General features: G+C 42.5%; 1 protein-coding gene across 5 annotated transcripts in view; it reads right to left on the bottom strand.

The window, feature by feature from the left end:
• Positions 1-15,069, bottom strand: part of LOC148542537 (uncharacterized) — a 58,136-nt gene that overhangs the window by 5,621 nt on the left and 37,446 nt on the right. For 3 of the 5 annotated variants that reach the window (XR_015877846.1, XR_015877847.1, XM_088468936.1), the window contains exon 4: positions 4,233-4,409. The exons of the other annotated variants lie outside the window; for them this stretch is intronic. Coding sequence is in view for 1 of the 3 variants with exons in the window: in XM_088468936.1 (XP_088325062.1) it covers positions 4,233-4,409 (177 nt within the window). In the remaining 2 variants the exon portion in view is untranslated. The remainder of the gene's footprint in view (positions 1-4,232; positions 4,410-15,069) is intronic. 5 annotated transcript variants of the gene reach the window in all.

Below are 15,069 nucleotides of genomic sequence, written 5' to 3'. Positions count from 1 at the left end.
GTTCGGAGCGGGGTTGAGCCCCGTGATGCAGAGAAGATTGAAGCAGGGTTGAGCCCCGTGGTGCGCCTAGGGTTCGGAGCGGGGTTGAGCCCCGTGATGCGGAGAAGATTGTAGCAGGGTTGAGCCCCGTGGTGCGGCTAGAGTTCGGAGCGGGGTTGAGCCCCGTGATGCAGAGAAGATTGAAGCAGGGTTGAGCCCAGTGGTGGGGCTAGGGTTCGGAGTGGGGTTGAGCCCCGTGATACAGAGATGACACTGTAACGGTGCAGTTGACAACTTTTTCAAGGATGAGTTCGATATCCACAGGAACGGAAAAACAACAGGCAAAGTAAATAGTGCAGCAAAATGGTGAAACTGCAGTGATGGAGCAATAAGCAATACTTAGGCAATAGGAATGCTGAGCCCTGTAGTGCAGCCTGTGACTGACATCAGAAGTTCATCTGGAATACAACAAAGTCCACAGCAATCCACAGGCACAGCGGGGATCTGGCAGGAGTCCAAGAAAAGACCTGAAAGCAACGTTGCACAGACACTGAGACATAGTAACAGGCTTTATACTAGAGGTCTGTGATCCATAGGAAGTTTCAGAACATGTGACCCAAATGGAATCCGGTTTGAAATAATGAGCAATCTAGTAATACCACAACCTAATGACACCTGGGAAACAGATGATCACTTTAACACACTATCCCCTGAATTAGAAACATGCCAGCAAGCAGGATAGCTCCTCCAACGACCACAATGGAACTTTGGCAAAAGTAGTCTATTGGACATCTTTATGTACTGAAATAGTCGCAGTCCTGACAGTAGGCTATTCAATGGATGTTTTAGTTTTGCAAAATGTTGAGCTAAGGGTTGCTTACTAGTGCCAGTGTTTAAGGCGTTCAATATGGCGAAACGGTGAGCTGCCATTTGCTCTTTACATTTTCCCTGGGTAGAATGTGGTTGGAGCTTTTCCAGACCCTGCAACTTGCAACCACTAGGGCGGTAGTGATGGCTGGATACTTCAATTGCCCCATGGAAGGTGATGGACACAGCACTTGCAACTCTAAGCTGGATGACCGCAAGGACAAATGATTTGGTAAACTACGAAACTCGAGTTGCAATTTAGTTGATGTTTGATAAACAATTTCCTGCCACTATGGGGGTGCATAAAAGTATATCCAGGTAATAAAAATTGGCATGTTACACAAGTGCATTTTATACAGCCCAATTTTTTAGGGGGAAAAAATTTACTTGTTACTTGCTTTTTGCCCATTCTAGATACATCGGTCTTTACCAATAAAGTTTGCAGGTTTCTACCACGGGAGTAGCAAGGCATTAGTTGACTGCCCGTCAGATGTAGAGATTCATCTGATTCAACTATGGGCCAATTACATTTTGTCATTTGGTTTAATGAAGGGGGAGGCCACATTGAACCTACTAACCCAAGGAAACTTGTGTTTAGTAGAACCTTCCCTATCTAATGCCATTACTTTAAGCTTAGTCTCCTGCAGTAATTTTCGAGAGTAACCTCTCATATAGAATCGTTCGATTTGCTCATCAAGTTGACAGGAGGCATTGTTTACATCATTATTAATGCGTCTAACTCTGATCATCTGCGAATAGGGTAACCCCCTAACTAGGCCCTTAGGGTGACTCCTTGTTGCTTGCAATCTAAGGTTCCTATCAGTTGATTTGGAATAAAGTGAGGTAGAAAACTGATTTTCTTTAATGACTATCTTCAAATCCAAAAAGTTAATCTTTTGTCTGCTAAAACCTATAAGTAAAACGGATAGGAACCTCACCCAGGTGGTATGTTTCCATTAAATGACAGAACTTATTTTCATCACCCTGCCAAATAATTAATAGGTCACCGATAAAGCGTGAATACAGCAAGATCTGTGTTGAAACTGAGGGATCACTAAAAAACAAATAATTTTCCACTGAGAATGACTGTTAGCATACACCGGCGCTGCACTAGATCGCATCGCACATCCTTTTACTTTAAGGAAATATTGTATATCATAAAATAAATTATTAGTTAAAATGAATTCAAAAGACTCAATTAACTCAACAAATGCTGGTTCAAACACATTCTTTCTAAGCAAAAATCTTTTGACACAAGACAGCCCGAATTCATGGGGTATTGACGTGTACAAACTAACCACATCCACTGTGATCAGGCTACAATCACTGGGGACCACTGGGAGAGCTTTCAATTTATTACGTTACATAGTTGTATCCAGTAAAAATTATGGTTCCTTTTGAATAAGTGGCTGTAGCAACGAATCCAAGAAGATGGCTGCTGGCTGGAGAAGCAAACCTCTAGCTGACACAATGGGGCATCCAGGGGGGGATCCAGACCCTTATGGATTTTTGGTATTGTGTAAAGTAGCGGCGTAACAGGGAACTTTGGGATGAGAGAGTCCACTATTTTTTCTGAGATTAAACCCAATCCAAGCGTTTGCTGTAGAATACTCTGCAATTTCTTTTTGCATATATTTTTAGGATCGCTTTGTAATACACGTTATCTGCCAGTTTATTTTGCAGCTTCTTTTTTTTTATAATCTGCAAGATCTTGGAGGACAATCGCCCTTATCCGCCAGGTGGATTATCAGATTGTCATTATTTGCTAGTGCTGATGGCGCCTTACGTTCCACCACTGATAGATTCGGATGGCATGGAATTTTAGCAATGTTAGAAAGAGATTTCCTGCTCAAGGATGCTCATATATGTCTTAATGCTTGGATTATTAGATTGTGGTTCAAAAACCGACCATGGGCAAAATTTTCTTAGTTTAGCTGGAACAGAGTCTTACAGAGGTGTTTGTTGTCCTTTAAAAAAATTCTTTACGTTTCAAACTTCTTTGAAAGGAGTGTTTTTCAATATATCATTGCAATTCGTTGAATGGCACTTTGGGAACAAAGGAGAGACCCCCTACACAAAATACTGTATTCACTATCTGATAGTTCATGCGAGAATAAATTTAAATATTAAGTTTTTCTGGACTGTGGTGGTCTCCCTCTTTGTCCTCTGCCTCTGATTTCCTGCTCAAGGATGCTCATATATGTCTTAATGCTTGGATTATTAGATTGTGGTTCAAAAACCGACCATGGGCAAAATTTTCTTAGTTTAGCTGGAACAGAGTCTTACAGAGGTGTTTGTTGTCCTTTAAAAAAATTCTTTACGTTTCAAACTTCTTTGAAAGGAGTGTTTTTCAATATATCATTGCAATTCGTTGAATGGCACTTTGGGAACAAAGGAGAGACCCCCTACACAAAATACTGTATTCACTATCTGATAGTTCATGCGAGAATAAATTTAAATATTAAGTTTTTCTGGACTGTGGTGGTCTCCCTCTTTGTCCTCTGCCTCTGATTTTGCTGGCCTCGTCTTGCATATATTTCCTTTTAGTATGGAATTGCCTGCCCGCGAGGCCACTCCTAAAGGGCCAGTAGGTTGGTCTGCTTCAATATCGCTATTCGAGGTTATATTATCTTGTGATGATTCTGTGTCAAATCTTTTAAGTGGTTGTCTACGTCTAAAGAAGGGGCGTCTATACTCCTGGGGACGATGTCATAGTCATTTTCCACCTTAATTAATTTTTCTTTTTTCAATTTAATTAAGTCCCTTTTATACTGGGCTATTTGCACTTTCTGTACAACCAATCTACCTCCTGATCCACCTGTAACAATGGTAAGGGAGTGGTTTCAAAAATGGTTGTTTTAGCCTTGCTTATTTTGTAACTCTTTAGACGACTGTTCGATAACCAAAAGCAATAAATCAAAGAACACTTATTTAAAATAAGCCACCCATCATTGACAAAAATCAGGACCAAGGACCATGTCTCTGAAGAGGGCAAGGCTGTCTGCAATCCTACGGCCAGAAATTGCGCAAGTCTGGTCTGGGTTAATGATCTGTCCGATGACAGCCTTAAGCCTGTTGGCGAGTACCATGGTGAGGATCTTGTAGTCCACATTCAGGAGAGAGATGGGCCTTCAATTTTCAGCTTGAATCTCTCCCCGTTATGCTTATACAAGATCGTGATCAATCATTCCCTTAGCAAAGAAGACATTTTGCCTCCAGCACCATCTCCTCATACAACTCAAGCATGTCTGGGCCAGTGAGATCCCACAGCGCTACATAGAGCTCTGCTGGGAGCCCATCACTGCCCGAGGTCCTGCTCTGCCTAAAGGATTTAGCGGCAGAGTGCAACACCTCCAACGCCAAGGGAGCATCCATATCTACTTTACCTGCAGGATCAGTAGTGCTAGTGGTACCTGACAGGAACTCATCAGCCACATCACTGTCTTCTTTGGGAAGTAGAGGTAACCATAGCATTCTGTGACGACTCTCATGATGCCCTCCTTCCCCTGTCTGGGAGTACCAGTCTCATCTCGCAGCTCAGTCGGGCGTATGGCCAGAGTTTCCTGAAAAAGAAAGTTACATTTTTCACCATTCTCCAGGTCCTCCACCTTGGAACTGAAGACAATGCATCTGGATTCCTCCTCAAAGTGCCTTTTCAGGCCCTTTTTGGTCTCCTCCAGATCATCTCTCATGTCCCAGCTGCACCGTTGGAGGTCCTGTAGGGACTGCAGTTGTCTTTGCAGTCTCCTGAAGTTCCTCTTCCAGTCGCATGCTTGTTGTAGACCTTTGACCTTAAAGAAACTGCAAATGTTAGCCTTTAACATATTCTCACCATTCATTCACACAATGAAATTAACATTTGTAAATTGTCAATGTGATGTAGGCATTCTTCAGCTCAGCCAGCACCTCCCTCTCCAGCAGTGCACAATTCAACTTCCAGGAGCCTGGGCCAGGAAGAAAGCCATTGCCCAGGACTCCTTGAAAGAGAATGTGGTCAGACAAGAAGCAGGAAACCATGGCATACCTATTCTGCTTCACTACTCTAGAGGTGAATGCACAGCCATTTGGGTGGCTCCATATGTAATTCACGGAGCCAGCCCCCATGGAGCCCACAGCATCCGGCAAAGATGCTTCAGTCACCATTTCTATGAGCAGTTTAGATGTCACATCCAGCTTAGAGTTGCAAGTGCTGTGTCCATCACCTTCCATGGGGCAGTTGAAGTATCCAGCCATCACTACCGCCCTAGTGGTTGCAAGTTGCAGGGTCTGGAAAAGCTCCAACCACATTCTACCCAGGGAGTTCATACATGCAGATTAGCCTGATTATGTGCCCAGGAGCCATCTACGATAAGCAATCTGAACAGAGTCTAGAATGAAGAGGCAACCCCTGCAGACTTACACTCACTCCCACTGGACTAATAGGAGGGACTGTGAGACCACTGCCGGCCCAGATTAATTACCCTCCTGACACCACGGTTGGTTCCACTTTGCTGGCAGGTGCAGCAGGTTGAAGACAGGGCCTTGTCTTGTTGCTGCTGCATAGGTTTTGGCCCTAATAGGACAGTCCCTGTAGATATGATTGACATCACCGCAGAGGTTGCAGGTCAATGTCATGGGACAATCTTTGGTTTTGTGTCCAGGCAATTGACACTTCTTACAGGCCTTGCAGTCTCTTTCAGTATGGTCCTTCCTACCGCTGTTCTGTGTCTGGCCAGAGTAGTGGAGAAGTCTTGTAGATCTGCCCAGGGAAAAGCATTGAGGCAGGTGCTTGACGCTGTCTGTGTTCATTCTGTCCTTCACCAGCCTGACAATGACAGGCCACTTTCCTGTCCAGAAGCCGTTCCCATCCAGGATCTTGGAGTGGTCCTTGATCACTGTGCAGAAACTGCTCAGGAAGGTAACGATGTGGTTGCCAGGTGTACGTGGGTTCTGCATTAAAACAATCACCCGCCTCTCCTCTCTTTGAATAGGGCAATTGCCCACAAAGCGAGAGGGGATTCAGGCCTTGCCGCTTTCACCGTTTCTCAGTACCTCTCGTAGATGGCTATAGAGACGAAGGTCACATAGAAGATCCCCTGCAATTTATTCTGTATGCTGAGGGTTTCAGCCGTCGAGAATCTTTGCCCGAGGACCACCTTCTTACTAATCGTCTCCTTTGTCCAGTACGAGATCTGCCCATCCACCTCCTTCAGCTTCATGCCCACGGTTTGCCTCATCCAGGGCTGGGGTGCCCCTTGGACGGTTCTAGCTGGGCTCCTCTGGTCCCGCTGCTGGAGGAGCAGTGGAGGTAGAAGGGACGGACACTGGCAGAGCTTCGTCGTCTTTCACTTTTTTTCTTCCCTGCAGAGGTGGCTGTAGCCGGCACCAGGACTGGAGCAGCTGAGACCATCCTTGCAGGGGTCAAAGAGAGTCTGGCAAAGGGTCTGCGCAGGTCTTTGTTGGTCTTGTGGGAAATGAGGTTGCTTCAGAGGGCAGGGCAGAGCAAGTCTAACCCTTGGCAAGTCACTGCAGAGCTTCTTCCTCTTCAAGCGAAGTCCTTCCTCCTTGCAGTCTTACTGTTTCTTGGCCCATTGATGTTATAGCAAGTCCTTATAAAGAGAGTTTGCAGTCCAAGAAGCAAGATGCAGCAGTGTCATATCAGTTAAACTGATAAGAACAGATTTTTTTTTAATAAAACAGCAGTCTTTATTTACATAAAGATAGCAAAAAAACATACATAAACATTGCATACATCGCAGCACAGCTTCAACGCAATACACCATGAAATCACCATCAAACATACAATATAGTACATTGCAAGATATATGGCATAAGACATCCTACACTATACATCATGCTCTGCACTATTCATTCAATACTTAAACAACACTACAATCAAGAAGACACATGTGGGAGGGCTGAATACATAAAAAAACACATCAACAAAACATAAGGCAATGTGAAAAGGGGGGATGGGGCCACAGTCCCAAGCCTTAGTTGAACAGTCACACATAAGGAAAGGGGCAGTAGAAGTGGGGGTTTAGTCCTCTTCTTCCTCAGGACTGTCCATGATGGAATAGTCTCTTAGCAGGCTGTGAATCAACCTGCGACAGTCCTGGATAGACATCCTCAGAATGAGGCGGTGCCCGGCAAGTCACATTGCGTCATTAATACAGTTCATAAGTTGCCCGGTTTCCTGGATTGCCCCATAATTGTTGGTGCCAGGAAATAGTTCATAAAGGTATGCGTTAAGTGAGTTCTTGTTCCAGGGCATCTAACAACAACCTCGCATATATACAGTCCCAAAACAAGTGCATAAAAGTTTCCTTATGTATGATGCACCAGGGGCAATGTCTGTACCTGCAGATTTTTTTTCTTTTTTTAAAACCATCAGGCTTGTACAAAGCTCCCTACAGATAAAACTGATCATTCTCAGCGCCCTAAAAGCTCAAAGCTTTGACAAATCATCACTTTGGCTTTATTTTTATTTTTTTTCAATTTTGAATTTTCAATAATGGATTTTTATACAGAGCCATCACCACAAACAATCTTTACAACTTCACTAGGTGCTTCCATTTTTTATATTTCCATACCCCTTCAGCATCATCCAACCCATCACCTTTCTTCTTATCCTACATATAGCAGAAAAGTAGCTTGCCCAAAACCATACTGTCACGAACCCGGGCTGACTCGCAGATACAACAATCTGGATCAGCTGGTTGTGATGCCGGCGCACCGCGGTCACTTACCAAAATACACGGTTCTGCCACCACGCAGACTGTTCTCCAGAGGTCTGCGAACTCCCAACAGATTAATAATAAATCACATTCAAATGACACACAAATATGTAGCATGGGCCTATCCAGGCACGCAAGTTCAATAAGAATCACAGAGAATATGCTAGATTAAATGTGTTTAATCCAAAAAATATTTTCAAGGCTTAGTTACAAAAATATTAATAACATGACAAACAGATTATAAGGCAAATATTTTCTTAAAAAATAAAAGAGAAATAATTCAGAGTCCCTAAGACAACTTACACTAAAGTTCTTAGCACTGCTGATGGGGTGGGGGATCTCACCCACAGGAATATCCTGATGCACTCCCAGAACTGACTGTCTGAACCCCAAGGAGTGAACATTGAATGCTGGATGGTATTCCCTTTTTATACATCCCTTATTCTTTGTTCATACTTAACAGGGTCTCCCAGTCAGGGTTTGAGATTAATAGCTTTCCATTACAGGGTTACCTGGCCAAACTAACAGCGTCCCTGTTTTAAAGATAAGTGATGATATAACTCACTGTTCAACTTCCCCCTTCCAGACCTATAGTAAATACCAGAATCCTTATCTCAGCCTCTATAGCATAATAATAGTCTTTAGAAGTAGGGCACTGGGGTACAAGGAGGTCTGGTTCTGGAATAACCATCTAGGACACTGACTTCAGGGGTCATACAAAAGTGAGCGGGATAATTGTTCACACATGACCTCATACTGTGAGGGATATTCATTCTTTTGATATCTGCAAGCCATCCATTTGCTAATTCCAGACCTTTCTGACCTGCACACCAAATAGCAATGGACATAACATGTTTATATATACAGTCTATAAAACTAAAGGACACACAGTTATATAACACTCCTCAAATCACAGGACATAGATCATTATCAACCCCTCTTTCTTGAATGCCTAACTTCAAAAGAGGTGGGGTAATACCTCAGCCCTTCTAGACATACACAGTTCAATTAAAGGACTTCATAGTTCACAAAATATTATTTCTGGCGATTCTTCTTGCGATTAATCGTCACACATACCTACACAATCTTTTACTTGAAACTGTTTTTTCTTGAAGATACAGAAATGTCTTATATCCCACAGCACCTCCTTAACACATGTAACACATAACCAGAGTAACATCCCCTTAATTTTCCCACATGTACCTAGCCCAAATAATACTACTTCTAAGGTCATAGCATTAATACGTTAATTATTTACTTAATGGTTCTAATTTCCTCCACACACCTTGGGCAAACCCACAATTTAAAAATAAATTATGTATATTTTCTATGACATGACAACCTTCTCTGGGACACTTATTTCAGACCTTCTAAGATCTCTCCCCTTTAACAATCAAGGTTTCATTCCAACTTTGTTTGTCATTCCATCTGTTTCCAATTTCCTCCAGACTTTGACGGATTGTCAATATTTATCATGACCTCCATCCTTTTTCATGAATTCTTTAACTTTCTCTTTTTTTGTCTCAACTCATCCATAGTAGCTTCTTCTAACTTATATTTTCTCAGGAGAAACATTCTCTCATACCACTTTGGACAAACAAAAGAAACCGGTCTCATCAAGTCATAGTCACATCATTTAAGTTTCCACAGCACACTTCCAGCCACATACCTGATCATATATGCTGCCATGCCCTCTCTCTCCAAAATCTTTAAAAGTGTTGTAAGAAAATTCAAAACCCAAAAAAATATATCTTTGAAATCAAACCCACCATTTCTCCTAGGACTATTTACCTTCGAACTTACTCCATCTTTGAATACCAGAAAAAAAATATATATTTTTTCTTCAACACTTCCCTGAAGGTGGAGAGATATTTGCCACAAATAACAACAATGGCAAAATAACTGCCTTAATCACCAATACGCTGCCAGTGTATGACAACTTCCTTAACTTCCAAAAGTTAAATTTCCTCCTTTCTTTTGCACATCTGCCCAGCTTTCTTGTCCCCTCAGATCTCGATCAAACTTAGTGCCCAGCGCCCTAATACTACTTGTAATGCTTCTTACCTCACTGTCCTCAAATCCAGTATCTCTACCAAAACATTTGATCTCACTCTTTTGCCAATTGACTTTAAAAGCTGACGTCCCACAAAACACATCTAACCAAAATTTAGCCCTTCTGACTGACCTTCCTGGTTCACAGAGTATAAATACATCATCCATATAATTAAGAACTTTAATAGTACCCGGTAGTGGTGGTGGCACTAACACACACCCTTCATAACCTTATCCTTCCTAATTATGTTCAATAAAGGTTACATTGCACAAATGGAGACACGGGGCACCCCTGTTTCACCCCTGAACTCACTTTAACCTACTTAAACCATTTACTACAAAGTAGCTACCAATATCTTTATACAAACACCTAACTACTCTGACAACATCTGGTGGGAAACCCATTTTCAACAAAACTTGAAATAAAAAATGTTGAGATGAGATGAGTCTATCATAGGCTTTTTCAAAATCAACAGAAAACAGCATCAAAGGTTGTCTCCTTTCCTCACAGTCCCATAGTATGTCTTATAACAAGATTATCCTCCATACCTTTTTCAGGCACACCTGGTTTACCTGCAGAATCTATCCTATAACTTCCCCCATTCTATTAAAAATTAACTTGGCAAAAACCTTTTAATCCACATTACGAAACGTTATAGACCTCCAATTCCTAAAAATTTTTCTATCTCTTTTTTTTTTTTTTTAAATCAGCACTAGCACCCCTACTTTCATAGTTTCACTTATTGACACATTTTCCCACATATATTTGCAGACTGTTATATACCCACACATTTTATCCCAGAAAGAAGTATAGAAATTTAAACCATCTTTTTCCTGTGTTTTATTTCTTGCCATCCACCACTCTCTTCACCTCTTAATAATATAATATTATTATTGTTTATATGGTGCCAAAAGTGTTCCACAACGCCCTACAAAGTTCATAAACAAAAAAGTTAGTTACAGTACAATACAATGTAGGACAAGGATAAGGATAATATACATTGCTACATTGGTGACCATAACACTCAAATAAGCAACAGAGCATAAGGAATAGAGTGTTAGTTGCCGTAGTGGGGAGTAAGAAGTAGATGAAAATAAAGTAAGGAGAAGCACAAGAGGGTAGAGGGCCCTGCTCACAGAGATCTTACATTTTAAAGGGGAGGGATAGACAAACAGGCATCACACACATGAGGTAGACAGGGAGCAAGGAGCATGTAGCAGTAAGTTAGGATGAGACCTGGAAGGCTTTGATGAAGTAGTGGGTCTTGAGAGCACGTTTGAAGGATTGTAGGGAGGTGGAGAGTCTGATTGGGAGAGGGAGTTACAAAGGTGGGGAGCAGCACGGGCAAAATCTTGTAGGCGGGAGGAAGTAATCGGTTGGCATGAGAGGTGGCATGCATTTGTTAAATGAAGAGGGTGGACAGGAGAGTGAAGGGAGATGAAGTCAGATGTAAATGGGAGAGGAATGGGTGAGGGTTTTGTAAGTGAGTGTGAAAACCTTGACTTAAGTTCTGAAGGGGGGCAGCCAGTGTAGGGCTTGTAGGAGAGGGGAAGCAGATGTACAGCATTTGGAGAGATTAGTTGAGCGGCAGCATTGAGGACAGACTGGAGAGTAGATGGGAGTTGGGGAGGCCAGATAGGAGGAGGTTACAGTAGTCCAATCTGGACATGACCAATGAGTGTATGACTGTTTTAGTAGCATTCTGGGTGAGAAGGGGTCTGATCCTGGTAATATCTTTGAAATGGAAACGACAGGACTGTGAGAGGTTCTGGATATGTGGTTTGAAAGAGAGGGAGGAGCCCAGGATTGCTCCAAGACAGGGCACTTTGGGGCTAATTGAGATAGTTGTGCCATCAATTGATAAAGATATAGTGGGAAGTGAGGTTATGTGGGAGGGTGGGAAGATGATCAGCTCATTCTTAGACATATTTAGCTTAAGAAATTACTGAGACATCCAGGAAGAGATAGCAGAGAGACAGTTGGAGATACGGGTGAGGAGAGCAGGGTAGAGGTCAGGGTAGGAAAGGTAGATCTGAGTATCATCAGCATAGAGAGGATAATGCAGGTCAAAAGAGCTGATGAGTTCACAAGGAGAGGATGTATAGAGGGAGAAAAGGTGTGGTCCAGGAACAGAATCTTGGAACACCTACTGTAAGAGGATGGGAGAGGGAAGAGGAGTGATGAGAGGAGACAAAGAAGAATCGGTCAGAGAGGTAGGAGGATAGCCAGGAAAGAGCAGTGTCACACAGACCATGGGAGTGAAGGATTTGCAGCAGGAGAGGATGGTCCACAGTGTCAAAAGCAGTAGAAAGGTTAAGGAGAATGAGCACAGAGTAGTGGCCCTTGGATTTGGTAGCAAGGAGTTCATTGCTGACTTTCATGAGGGCAGTTTCAGTGGAGAGAACATAAGTAGACTGAAAAGGGTCAAGGAGGGAGGAAAGAAAGGTGGTTGTAAACAATACACTAAATAAGATTGGAGGCAAAAGGGAGGAGAGAGATGGGTGAGTAGTTGGCGAGAGTGTTAGGATCAAGGGTGGGATTTCTAAGAATAGGGGAGACAAGGGCATGCTTGAATGCAGGAGGGATAGTGCCAGATGGGTGGGAGAGATTGAGGAGGTGGGAAAGATGGGAACAGGCACAAGGAGAGAGATAGTGGAGGGATAGGGTCAAAGGGGGGGTGAGTGGAAGGGGGGAGGGCCATGACTTGGGATATAATGTCCTGATGTATGGAGTAAATTTTAGATTTAAAGTAGGTAGCAAATCAAGGGCAGAGAGCGAGGAGGGGAGGCCAGAGGAGGAAGTTGAAGGTGGTGAAGAGACTCTATGGATTTGCAGACTGGGAGGAGATGTGCTTGATTTATGACTGCTTAGAGAGGGAAATGGCAGCACTGTAAGATGAGAGCCCACATTTGAAATAGAGAAAATCAGCCTCAGAGTGTGACCTTCTCCACTGTCGCTCGGCAGTTTCTGAACACTTTTGCAGGTATCTGGTGCATTTGGAATGCCAGGGTTGAGGTGTGGATCTGTGCTTAGTGATGGTGGTCTTAGGAGGTGGAGGAGGAGAGAGGGATAAGTTGAAAGAGAGAAGGTGATGGTCAGAGAAGGGTAATGGGGAATTGGAGTAATCTGAAATATCACAAGACCAGATCAAGTGAATTCCCACACAGATGGGAGTGTGAGGAGGTCCATTGGGAGAGACCAAATGAAGATATGAGGGTAAGGAGTTTGGAAGAAAATATATTCAGTGGGGATATCAAGTGTATTTTGGAATATTGAAGTCATCTAGGATAATGGAGGGAAGGTTTGAGGAGAGAAAGTGAGGGATCCAGGATGCAAAGTTTTGAAAAAATTTGGAGGGAGGGCCAGGGGGATGGTAAATGACAGGTTGGAATAGCTGTAAAGCATGAACCTCAAATGTAGAATGTGTAAGGGATGGTTTAGAGGGTATGAGTTGGTAGGAGTAACCAGGGGATAGAAGGACCCCAACACTACCGCCATGGCGACCCCCAGGTCGAGGGGTGTGAGAGAAGGTGAGGCCCCTTACGGGAGAGTTGCAGGAAAAGTGGTGTTAGAGGGTGAAATCCAGGTTTCAGTAATGGCTAGGAGATGCAAGTTGTTGGAGATTGAAAGGTCATGGGTGGGAACCAGTTTATTACAGACTGATCTGGCATTCCAGAGGGCACAGGATAGAGGGACAGTGTTTGTTGGAGAGATATGAATGAGATTGTCAGGATTACTGTAACGAGTAGGTGAGATTAATTTGGGGGACTGAGATGAATAGAGTAGAGAGATTGTGCAGGCACCAGTGCTGGAAAGGGAACGTTTAGGTGGTGGGTAGGGGGGAATTTTAATGTGATGTAGGTGGGGTGACATGGAGAGTAAGTTTGGAGGAGGGATTAGCGGTGGGTTAGTAGGACCCAGCAGAGCTAGAAGAGAATGAAATTGGTGTAATAGGAAAGGGAAGAAGGCAGACAGAGGAGGGGAGATAAGGGAAGGAGGAGGTAGAGGATTCAAGGAGGAAAGGATAAAGGTGACAGGACTCAGAGCAGAGGATTGGGTAGAAACTGAGTGAAGGGGGAAGTGGAAGAAAGCAAGGTCATGGTGTGGGTGATGTGAATAGGGGGAGATAGCTGAAAGAAGGAATAAAGTATGAATGTGAGTGAAAGTGCAGGAGATTTTGCAGAAAAGCAAGTGAGTACAGTGGAGAAAAAGGTGTCTGCACAATACCAAAGTTTATTATTGAGGGGAGTAAAAGTGGAGAAATAGAATGTTAAAGAAGACTGTTAGAAGATAGATGACATGAGGCAAGGCAAAGGACTAAGGTAATAAGACATTATTTCTAAGAAGAAAACTGAAATTGACACACAATACAGAATGCTTTGAGGTATTTGTAAAACCAGAGATCCAGCACAAATATTAGAAAGTAAAGTTCTTACAGTCCAGTGATGAATGTCCTGGTTATGCAGACAGCAGGTGTTTGTAGTAAAGAGATTTTACACTCACATTTCTTGATTATGCTTGAGGAGAGATAAAATTGTGAGAGAGAAAGTATTAACCAATCAGCTCCTAACTGTCATTTTTCAAACACAGCCTACATTTAGAAGCTGATTGGTTGGTGATTTATATCTCATAATTTTCTCTCTCATCAACACTTTGTTACATTGGCCTTGTTAATATTTTGATTTCTGGTGGGTTTGGAGTTGGAGCGTTATCCTTCTATTTGACTTTGGTTTAACGCCGATATAATGCCAAAATTGTGTTTAAAATGCACTTTTAAATTTTGCACTATGGCAGGCACTACAGCCTAATAAAGGCTTTTAAATAATAAAACATGGCATGTGTATGCAATGATTACATACAACCCCCAATACCCTCCCACTTGAATGGCTAGCAAAAAATTAAACAAGCAAGCAAGAAATACCACAAAGCTAACAACTGGATCTGTACATCTACAAACAAAAGAAAATACATATGCTTGAGATATTTGGCATCAGTACCTGGTTTTGATTTACCTAATAATCAATAGATTCCTCTTCCTCCTTTATTTCTTTCATTAGGTCCTATCTATCTTCCTTTATAGACTTTATTTTCCATTGCACCTAGTACTTCTTCTACCAGACCATCATTCCTACTTTTATCCGCCTAGAAATGCTCATAAAACATTCAATAGCCTCTCTCCTTTCCTCACCGTTAACCTCCCTCCCCTGCTCATCTAGCAAACCATCCATATCCCTTCTTGCCATAATTTTCTTAAAAAAAGAATCTAGTGCACTTTTCATCATTTTGCAGTTTGTCTATTTTTGCCTTTACATAATTTATTTTCCTTCTTCATATAGCATTTTATTCACTTCCTTTCGTGCTTTCTATTTCATTATCCACCTAAAAATCATTCTCTTAATTTATAGTACAAGTATTCTAGCCTATCACCCCACATCTTATATTCCACCCTTTTCC

This window comes from Taudactylus pleione, unplaced genomic scaffold (assembly GCF_031769625.1).
Source record: "Taudactylus pleione unplaced genomic scaffold, aTauple2 ptg000012l, whole genome shotgun sequence".
Taxonomy (NCBI): Eukaryota; Metazoa; Chordata; class Amphibia; order Anura; family Myobatrachidae; genus Taudactylus; species Taudactylus pleione.
Note: the sequence above shows the minus strand (reverse complement) of the source record. Positions and strands in the feature narration are given on the sequence as shown.